Raw genomic sequence first — 11835 nt, forward strand, 5'->3', positions numbered from 1 at the left:
TATTTTTCTCAACCAGTAGTTACAATCGTTGCATCGGTGATCACATTGATTAGAAAATCAATATTGTATATTGTCAATATACTGTAAAAATATTGCAAATTCCTAGATGGTATTTTATTTAAATTGTACTACATCTGAAGCTTTTTATGAATTTTTAAACCAATGAAATTTTTGAGGACAAAAAGGAAATTTTTTCCCTGAAAACGGGAATTTTTCCCTCGAAATAAGGAAATTTTAATTTCCTGATTTTTTGAAAATTTTATATGCGGATTTTTTTTGGAAACTAGAAATTTTGGCGGTTTTTGGGTCTTTTTGGAATTTTTGGCCAAATTTGAAGGTAAAGGTCAAAGGTAAAGGTTATCCAAGATGGCCACTGTGACGTCACAATCAAAAATGGTGGACATCGGCTCCGGCTTTACACTCCGACTCCAGGCTCAGGAGGAACTACACTACTAACAGGGACGTCGGAACAGGGGGGGCAGCGGGGACGAGTCGCCCCCGTGCTGTTATGCATGGGGGGGCGAGAGTAGCATTTCGCCCCCCTCCTTTTCCCAGAATAAATGTTTGGTCCTAGTAGTATTTTTCTCAACCAGTAGTTACAATCGTTGCATCGGTGATCACATTGATTAGAAAATCAAATTTATGATTGTCAATATACTGTAAAAATATTGCAAATTCCTAGATGGTATTTTATTTAAATTGTACTCCATCTGAAGCTTTTTATGAATTTTTAAACCAATGAAATTTTTGAGGACAAAAAGGAAATTTTTTCCCTGAAAACGGGAATTTTTCCCTCGAAATAAGGAAATTTTAATTTCCTGATTTTTTGAAAATTTTATATGCGGATTTTTTTTGGAAACTAGAAATTTTGGCGGTTTTTGGGTCTTTTTGGAATTTTTGGCCAAATTTGAAGGTAAAGGTCAAAGGTAAAGGTTATCCAAGATGGCCACTGTGACGTCACAATCAAAAATGGTGGACATCGGCTCCGGCTTTACACTCCGACTCCAGGCTCAGGAGGAACTACACTACTAACAGGGACGTCGGAACAGGGGGGGCAGCGGGGACGAGTCGCCCCCGTGCTGTTATGCATGGGGGGGCGAGAGTAGTATTTCGCCCCCCTCCTTTTCCCAGAATAAATGTTTGGTCCTAGTAGTATTTTTCTCAACCAGTAGTTACAAACGTTGCATCGTGATTACATTGATTAGAAAATCAAAATTTATGATTGTCAATATACTGTAAAAAGATTGCAAATTCCTAGATGGTATTTTATTTAAATTGTACTACATCTACTGTCGGAGTAATATTTAATACATACTGCGTCATCAAATTCTTGGAATGGTATATTTAATGTTTTGGTTCGGAAACTCATTAAAAAGCAGAATTTTGCAACTAAAATTCCAAATTTTTCCGGGGGAGGTCCGCTCTACGACTGAGGTGTGATACATCTTTTCGTCCCCCCTCTCATGAAAACGTTCCGACACCCCTGGCTCCTGGGATAACCTATACGATGATGGTTCTCATTCTGAATTTAATTTTTATTAATAGTACACACATATATGAAGGTCGCCATGAAACTGCTCTATCGTTATCTTTGCACATATTGTTATAAAAATAAAAAAACTCGGTTGGAAATTGCCGTAGCTGCATGGAACGACTTAGACTGTTGTTGTCCCAAGCTCTGTCCCGGGAGGCCGGATAGAGCTAACTTCAGCTCAGTAAACCTTTCAATTGTTAGAGGCAACAACACTCAAAAATAATTTTTGTTCAAGGCACATTTTTGTACTAAATTTAGATGCAAAGCTCTGCCTTGAAGTTTTACAAGTGATATAGTTGGCAGATGAGTTTCCAAGGATTTTTCCTTGTAAAAGTAAAAAAAAAAAATTACAACCCTTCATACTAGCAAAGTGACCCATGATAGGTTATTCAATGCATTCTGCTTAAATAATTCTCTTCTGGTAGTTTGCACTCATTGGTACAAGCTGAAAAAGGGTAATTTTTTTTTATGAAAACAAATCTTACTGATGACCCTCCTGTATAACAATGTAAAAAAAAAAAATAGTGCTTAATAAATTTGCCAGTAGCCTATATGTGGAGCCAAGATTTTTTTAATTATTAATTTTGACATTTGGTTGTGAATTATTGACCATTTCATCATCATTTTTATTGTAATAGAAATTGACTAATTTTAATTAACAGTTCATTAAGTTTCTTAATATAATTTTTTTTTATATTCTTTCATTTTCTTATTTACATAGAAACTTAAATCTTGTAAAAGTATATAATAATTTAATTTTTAAATGTCATCTTATAAGATTTATAAATTTATTTTAATTTTTAATGAAAAAAAATAGATAATTCAGGTGAATTATATTGCATTTCATGTTTTTCCTTGTATTTTCATTTCATTGCAATTCACTTCTTTTATAATCTTGCCTCTAATGTGTTTAAAAACTGATGGAAAAAGAAATTTCCATGGCAAAAAGTAATACTAACTTTCCCAAACACATTTTTTATTTGACAGTAAAAATAGGTTACACTTCTTTAGTCTCAGGGAATTCACCCTATGTTCTTCAAAAGTTTTCACAATTAAAATAGTCACACTGCTTTATAACATCTGAGAGAAAACATCTTCAAAAATTGTACATTAAATACACACAAAACTTCTCAGTCCTCAGCTTCTGCATCATAATCACGAAACCAACTATAAACTACACTAATCTTGCACACATAACTAAATAATAGGGGAAAAATCTTCCGCAGATATATTAATACTCAAGTCTCATAAAACAATTGCTAAAGCTTTGGGAACAAATTGCAAGAATGTTGGAAGCCTGAATATTGTTTACAAGCACGAAGGTGAATAATACACATAAGTTCAGAAAGGTATGTTAAAAAATTTCTCCTTCAATCAACAAAGTCTTTTGGGTCGCAAACTATGTATAATAAATAAATTATGAGCCCCGTAAAGCCTCATAACATACTGGAACATTAATTTTTTTTTCCTATTTGTATTCCAAAACTGCAAACTAAGTATGTATTTACTACCCAGATTTAGTGAAGTTGCTATTTGGTTGTTTTGGCAGTGTCACAACTCTCAAAATGTGGATAGCGCAAACATGCACATTTCATTAACGTAGTCCCACAATTTTACAGCAAAAATTAACATTTTATCATATTCATGAGCATGCTTAATACTGGAAACAGCTCTTACTTGGTTCAGCTCAGTGGAGAAAAAAAAATTGGATCATGTTCAAACCACTTGGTGCTTGTGAGAAACCAGAAAAGTGGGGGTCACACTTTTTTCTTCTTTAATCATGTGTGTGTGTGTATATATATATATATGTGTGTGTACATATATGTATGTGTGTGTACTTCACAATACTAAGCACATTTTTCTCATCAAACCCCCAGATCATTCTCGAAACGACGCCATGTTTAGTATAACAACACAGCTTAAAAAAAACTTAGTGGCTACAGTAGAATGCTTGAGGTCACTGAGAAAATGGAGATCTTTACTAACAGAGAACCACAAACTAAACATACATTCATAACAATAGGAGGTGAACAGCTTTCTTCCACTTAATTTTTTTTTTTTAAGACCATCAAATGAAATAGTTTTTATTGACTTAATTGTTTTCCTAAAATAATTTCAGCAACCAATATTTACTAAATATTATCAAATTTCTGTAAAAAAAAAGTCATCCAATAACTCATAATTATCATCACTTGCAGAAACGTTTACAATTTTAAAACCACATTTAGTATATAGTTCATGAGGAGATTCAACACCCAAAAAGAAATGAGCTAGCAGAATAAATTGATGGAAAAATCTCTTAATGGTTATTACAAGAAAATATAATAATTCAGCCAGTGTGGGAGACAGAGCCTTGAACAATGCCATCCAAGAGTTGTGTCACACAGAGTTTCTGACGTCGAGGCTAAAATGTACGCAGCAATTTTTCGGCTGAACATTCTTTAGACTGCTTTTCTTAGCAGGCAAAATGTAGGTCCCTCAAGTAAACAATTGATCTCAAAAATTCACCAAGTGTACACTGCCAACTGCTCCGATCCAACCCCATAGTGTGACACCGGCCTAACCATTACGTGGCCACTTTTCTGGTACGAACCTCACGCTCCCGGTGGTCAGAACTGCCAAAAAAAATAACTGTTTCCAAAGACATAACTCCAAACTTGTTCAGTAACTATTAAGCCCAAGACCACACGAGCATCTTTAGTCAACATAGTGTACATTATTTTCCCAACGTCATACAATAGGACCTACACACTAGTTTAGCTATACACATGGATGGATATGATTTTTACACAATTGTTACAACTATTGCCAACATTCAAAAACAACAAATGCAGGTATACATGCCTGTACATTCTAGAATAGGAATGCTAGTAGAACATGTTTTTTTCTTATCACATTTACATTAATTCTAACTAACACTTCACACGTAATTACTTTGTTTAGCATAAAGTGTTGTAACTTGGAGTGAAGTCACAAGTGGACTAACTGGGAGCTAACACACAACTGATCAATGCCCATTACAGTAATTTATCAATGCAAAATCACATAAAAATAAGATTAAGGTTTTATTTTGTTGCAGTTAACCCCAACATAGGTTTGTCCATTAACATATGCAATTGTTTTCAAAGATTCACAAATTATTAAACTGTTATCCCAACCAAATTATTTATTTGTTTTTGCCAAAGAAATCAACTCACCAACCATTTACCAGTAATTTTTCTGAAAAACAAAGGCTAAAATATTCAGCTGTCTATAAAAAAAAATTGATAAGGTAACCTGTCCTAAACTCTCACAGGTTCATGAAATAGGTATACTCGCACAAGTTCACAATGGCAAGAGAAGCATTAAATTTTGTTTGTTAGTTCGAAACATTTTGAATGATTTCGCGAACTTGTCTTCCAACTATCTTTTAAGGCATTATCTCAACTTCACACAAGTCACTTCCAAAAGGAATTCATACTCCTCACCTTTGCACTTCAACTCTTATTACTAGGGGTTTGCAGGAATTCAAAAACTATTCAATTTTCGTGAATACTAATTTGATAATTTTGTTTTCAATTAAAGAACAGGATTTGCAGAAGCCTATTTACTTCCTCACTCGAGTCTCACTGAGGGTCTCTAGTTATATCTTCAACTGGGATATTTCAGTCCACTCAGGATCAGTAAGGTTTTTTAATGTTAACAAACAAAGTACATGCAAATACAAATGTCTACACTTTTTCAACTTTTGAGTAGGCGGATTTTTAAATTTACTTTGAAAATATAAATTACAATAGGCATGCATACTTCTCTCCTAAAACAATAAACACAATTTCTTCTGCTGTGTGCATTGTGCACTTTCTTGCCACATGATGCTGGAGTCACAAAAACTCGACACAGGCCTAGATATTATCTAGCCAATTGCCTTTCAGACATCCTACATCGGCATAACAAATCCTGTGATCAAACAGTACAGCGGAACATTATTATAAAGCACCTCACCACAAAGTGTTTATTTTTTGATCCCGTCAAAATGTTTTACATTTTAATTTTGTTAACATTTCAGCATGAACTACTTTCATTATCAAGTACCCAAAAAAACATGGGTTTTTATTTCTTTCTTTCAGACATGTGGTAATAACCGTTTACTTTTCATATTTCACGTACGAAGAAAGATGCCAGTGTGGCTAGGCTGAAGCCTGGTACACACGAGATGTCAGTCCCTATTTGACTCCGTGCAGACACTTGCACAAGCGTGACCAAACCCGTGTTCACGAGAAATACTGCGACGGCTGCCCCAACCACGTACTCAGTTCGTGTTCGAATCAGCCGAGAGCACCCTCTCGCTCACTCTCACTATCCGAGTTTGAGAAGCACATGGCGAAAGTGAGTTACATTCACTGTTTGGTAACCATCTCCGTTTGAAAGCAATCTGATTTGCAGGTTTCGAGTATGAAATGCTTCAACCAGGGCCGGTGCAAGGTAAATTGGTGCCCCAGGCGAAAAACCTTAATGCCCCCCCCCCTTCCCCTTCCAGCCGGACACTCCAAAAAAATTTTCCTTGCCTCAAAATACATCACGTAAGCCTAAGATTTTGTCAACAATCAAATGTAAGCAGGCTTGTGTTTTTTTTTACTTTTTTACTTATTACAAATCATAAACAGGTCACCGTGGACTTTAAATAATTACTTATTAGATATAAACATTCCAAACTGTTACAAAAATCCATTTTCATCTAGTTTCAATAATCATTAAACATGTTATATGAGCTGTTATGTGTCGTGCTGCGCCGCCCCCAGCTACTTGGCGCCCTAGGCGGTTGCCTAGTTCGCCTGTGTGGACGCGCCGACCCTGGTTTCAACTTCAACTCCAGGACCAAATATTCATAAATTTGATACAGAGAACAAAATATTTTTTCATGCACGTTTTTAATTTAGGTAATTGTTCCATGGTACGCATCCAATTTTATCCTCGATCCTGATGGCACGATCATGTATACACTGATCCTATGGTACGCTGTTTTAATTATGTCGAAAGAGCCTGGAGATAACAAAAACTCTAATATTACAATACAAACCAATTGGCAGGTCTTGTAGAAATTTTTTCATATTCAAATTATGATCACAATTCATTGTTATCATTAACAGTTCTTTTTATTATCCAGGATCTTTTGATGTACTAAATTAAAACAGCAAGCATCATGTACCACAGGATCATGGCATCGATCAGGGAATCAACTTGAAGATATTATATGGAACATTTACCAAACAATACAGTTTCAAAACAATGGACCAACTCGAAAACAACCATGGCTTAATGCATACAAGTATTAAATACACCCTAATTTTTGCAGACATAGTTGTAATTCAAACACTAAAACATTTAAACAATTACAGTATACATTGTTAAAAACATGCCTCTCTTATTTACACCAAAACAATGATATTATGATGAAGTATGAAGAAGTCAAGTTAATGTGTCTCCACCCAGTTCTTGATAACAATAGTCATGGTAAGCTATTACAAGAATTTCTGTATTTTAACATTTTGCACCCTTTGCCAAATATTATTTTCTTACGTACAGAATCAAATAGGGAATTACATTTTTTGTATGCACCAGATCAAAGTAATTATAAACAGTAAATACATAGGTTACAGTTTTTCTGTGTGTATACATATGTATATAAATCATAAAAAAATAGTATTTTTTCAATATTACAGTCCTTCCTCTATGTACCTTAAAAACATAATTTGAAATTTCTTACTGGATTCTGAGAAACTCACTCTTATTGGCGAAGTGGTGTACTGATCCTCATATAACATTATCACCATTCTTAACTATGTTTGCTGAATGTGTGTATCTGTTTTGGCACTATTTGTCAGGTGAGAATTGTGTTAGGGAAAATAGTCTGTATGTAATCTAACTCATGTTACATGATTTAAACTATAAAGACAAATTAATTAAGTTAGATTGTGTAGTAGACAGGTGCTTGCTATAGTGACGTAAATTCATGTTGAGTTTTAATAGCACAGCTGAGACTGTTTTCAAAGAGATATATCCCTGATTATTGTCACTGCCTACTGTTTCCTAGATACTAGATGCAACCTCATCCTGTGGTTCGTCAGAGAACCTTAAAAGCACAATGTAGCAAACAGTTTTCTTAAAGAGAAGGAATTTTAGTACCAGAACATTACAGCCTGGGCCAAGAATGTTTTCCGCCCTAACTAGGCACAATAAGGGTGGAATCAATTCGGGTGGAAAATGAGCAGTGGTCTCTGCAGTAACATATTGACATTAACCAGCTCTCTTTTAGAAAACGGTCTCAACTATGCTCTATTCCTGGGGATCTTTGGAGAACCACAGAATCATGTTTCAGCTAGTATCCACAGTGGAGTGGTAACGTTAATCAGGCCACACAATGAATGTACATGATGAGCTTATCAAAACACAGGATACACCGGTAAATATGTAGAATTGCGGTATATGCGAAAAAAAAATGTGAAACATCCGAAAATACTTTTATTCTATGCTCTTTCACTTCCTCTTTTCAAATCAACCGGCGGAGGTAAGAAATTCCAAATACTTTAGGAGATATCGAATTTTTTAATTTTCATCACAATACCTGTGTATTCATGCGGCTATCAACATTGTTTCTTGTTTACGAGTATCTATTATGTTTCTTATTGGACAATTTTGTCACGTGACAGTTCCGTGATTGGCCAGTATTCAAATACGTGATTATTTATTTATTTATTCATGTTCCGTCGGAGGTATCGCGACGTAGGTGAACGACTACATCATTTCCTTCTAATGGCAAAGTAAATGTACCCACCTCCAACTTAGGTGAGTTTTTAACGTTTCTAATTTAAAGTCTTATTTTTTATTTGGATATTATTGCGCAAGTAATAACAAAAAAATTTTTACGTGAGTTATTAATGTTCATCATTTGTCCGGGTTTGTTATGTCAGGTCAGTTACATTATAAATAGTTTAAAACTAAAGAACCATTGAAATTAAATCATATTTTTAATGTACGCTTAGTTTGAAAGTATTCATAATGCAACTGACCTGACCTAATCGACCATTTTAGCTCCTACTGTTCATCCTTTGTCCCGGTTTGTTTGGTCAGGTCAGTTACATTATAAATATTTTAAAACTAAACAGCCATTAAAATTAATTCAAATTATTTTTTATGTCCGCTTAGTTTGAAAGTATTAATAATGTAAGTGACCTGACCTAATCAACCATTTTATTTATTACGCATTCACGAACACACGGCAAAATAACAAAAATTGCGGCGGTCAAATGGTTGTACAGGTGTTGTATTGCAAAATTAAAAAATTCAATATCTCCTAAAGTATTTGGAATTTCTTACCTCCGCCGGTTGATTTGAAAAGAGGAATTGAAAGAGCATAGAATAAAAGTATTTTCGGATTTTTTTTTCCTGCATATACTGCTACTCTACATATTTACCGATACACCTCTTCACCCATAAGCCTTGAGTTTCTTAGACATTGTTGAAATTATCAAACACTGTTTTAAGATTAAATTGAGAAATGTCAAAAATTCTCAAAAAAAAAAACCTTTCAAATTTTTTAAAAATTTTATTTATGAAAAAGCTGAAACACTAGAAATTAACCTCATATACACACATTATAACAATGCCCAAAAGAATCCATTTAAATTTCTACTGTAAAAAATTAATATTTCAAAGGAGCCAAACTTTTATTCACCTACATACTCTGACAAAAACAAAAACTAACCAACCTACAACTCAACATTTTTAAACACTACAAATAAGCACAAAATTCACTGTCACATTCTCCCACTGTTTTCTAGTGTACAACCTTTATATTTTTAGACAAATAAGTTTACAAGTAAGGAATTTCTTAAGGCCAATCCCTACTTGCCTCAAAACATCTCCCTAGTTGAGAGAATGGACAAAAATAAATATTAAAAAAAAAAAAAAATACAAAATTATGAAAATAAATTACTGCCCTTAAGCAAAAACCATAAAATATCACTTAAAATCTTTCAGTTTTGAAGGTACGCTAGCATACTGCAAACACTTCAATATGCAGCCTCTTCAGTCCACTTCCAATTATGTAGGCATGTACAGCTTTGGACTGACTACCAAATGGAATCAGTGACATGTTTGCAATTGTCTGGGACAAGGACACTCTCACACTACGGAATACTTATGATGATATCGTCATCATCATCATCATATTCAATCGTATTACACTCCACTTTCTGTTTCTTTGAAGAGGTCGGATTGTCATCTGCCAACTTACGCTTCTTCTCAGGGCTGGTTTCCTCTAGCACATCCACACCATTGCGGTCTGGCTTCTGGATCTTCGCGCTCAGCTTGAACGAAGGTTCTCCCGCCTCCGGCTTGGCGTGGCTCACGGTCAAGGTCATCTTGCAGTCCGACTGCGACAGGTCGTCGACCGCCAGAATGGTGCCGTCCACAACGCCCATCTCCGCCAGCGTCGCCGTCTCCGTGTAGTCCACGTCGTCCGAGATGATGATCTTGCCAGAGCCGGCATCCATCACATCCGGCACGCTCATCCCCAAGTGCTGCTTCAGGACCTGGTCTTCCAACGCCTTCAACGTCATGGCCTCCAAGTCGACCGTCAGGAGCACCTGGTTCACGTTGGCACAGATGTAGCACTCCTCGGACGGCTTCGTCAGGTACTTCTCGGGAACCAGCACCTGCCGCTTGGAATTCGGGTACATCCTCACGTACACCGTCTGGCAGTCCTTCAGCCGACCCTCCAGCACACGGAGGGCGTGGATCACGATCTGACCCGCGACGATGGCGTTGGTCGTTGCGATGGCCGGCACGATGTTCCCCGCCATCGCCTTCACGTCGAAGCACGTCTTCTGGGGGATGCCGAAGATGTGCATGCGGATGTTGGCGCAGGCCGCCACGAAGTTCATGTCGTCCTTGTTGTCCTTGTCCCAGACGAGGTAGTCGCCCTCCTTCAGGACCTCGGCTTTCTTCTTCAGGCCGGCGACGGCGTCCGTGAAGATCCGCACGCACTCCGCCACGCTCCACAGCCGGTGGTTCGTCAGGCCGGGGCCCACCTCGGCCTTGCTGCTGCCCGCCACCTCGTCGGGGACGTTATCCAGGTCCAGCGGCACGGGGCGCTTCCTGTTCCGGTTCTCCCACAGGTTGGTCATGCTCAGCAGGTACTTGATGTCCTCGAAGAACAGCTTGCGCAGCAGCTTGGCCGAGTTGTACGAGCAGTCCTTGGCCCAAGTGCGCGTGGAGACGCGAGCGACGGCGTCGGCCTTCAGCGACTCTGCGGCAGCGTCGCCCGCCGCCTCCGGGTCGGCCGTGTCGGGCGATATGTCCTCCTCCTCGTCCTCCTCGCCGAACAGCTGGTTGAACAAGTGCTTGGCCCACACGATGCAGTGGATGGGCTCCGACGGCGTGTTGCGGATGGTGCAGCTCGCGAAACTTTTTTGGCGCGGTTTCGGCATGCACGCGTAACACTCGGACAATCCCTTCTTGATGAGCTCCACCTGCCCGTTGTAGCCCGCCGTGCCGCTCTCTATCAGCGGGACGTCGGCGTTCACGCACAAGCGATTCACGTACAACCTCGCGGCACTGTTGTCCAAAGCATTCATCACAATGTCAAACTTGCGGAAGAAAGCGTCGCCGTATTTCTCCCCAATAATACTGTCATGTATGGCCTCTATATTTGCATTGGGATTGAATCTCAACGCACTTTCGCGGGCGACTATAGCTTTCGGTTGCCCAACGTGTTTCTTTTGAAAGAGAAACTGCCGGTTAAGATTACTCACTTCTATGGTGTCCATGTCCACGATAACGATGTTTTCGAAACCGGTGAAAACCAAGTTTTTCAACAACTCACATCCTATTCCACCAGCACCCACGACTAAAACTTTTGATTTCAATATTAAATCATTCAAATTCTCAGAAAATATTCCCGGAATACGTGACGCCATTTCTAACCGTTTAGGCGTTCTCTCCCTGTAAACTAAACAGACAAGACCGGAAACAAAATTAAGAAGCACAATGTTAGACATACAGCCATGATAATTAAATAATCAGAATTGCAGTTTTAAAAATTTTAGAATAATAATAAATTTTTTTCATGTACATACTATTTGTTGCAGATAAATGTTGTTTATTTGAATTTATTTTGGCTCTAATGGATACTTAAAAAGTTTTGATAGATGCAGTTTTTTGGACATACGCCCTTGCAGTTTTGCACGGTTTTTCAAGGAAAAATACCGAAAATCAAAAATAAATAAAAATATCAAGATAAAAAATTTACTTAAAATTCAAAT

At 37.4% G+C, this 11835-nt stretch overlaps 1 protein-coding gene across 1 annotated transcript; it reads right to left on the reverse strand.

Moving 5' to 3' along the window:
* Window positions 1–2459: 2459 nt before the first annotated feature.
* LOC134542820 (SUMO-activating enzyme subunit 2) lies at window positions 2460–11532 on the reverse strand. The gene has a single exon (XM_063387367.1). It carries the CDS (start codon window positions 11488–11490, stop codon window positions 9700–9702), a length of 1791 nt encoding a protein of 596 aa, XP_063243437.1. The 5' UTR covers window positions 11491–11532; the 3' UTR covers window positions 2460–9699.
* Window positions 11533–11835: the final 303 nt, after the last annotated feature.

Source organism: Bacillus rossius, assembly GCF_032445375.1.
Source record: "Bacillus rossius redtenbacheri isolate Brsri chromosome 9 unlocalized genomic scaffold, Brsri_v3 Brsri_v3_scf9_2, whole genome shotgun sequence".
Classification (NCBI taxonomy): Eukaryota; Metazoa; Arthropoda; class Insecta; order Phasmatodea; family Bacillidae; genus Bacillus; species Bacillus rossius.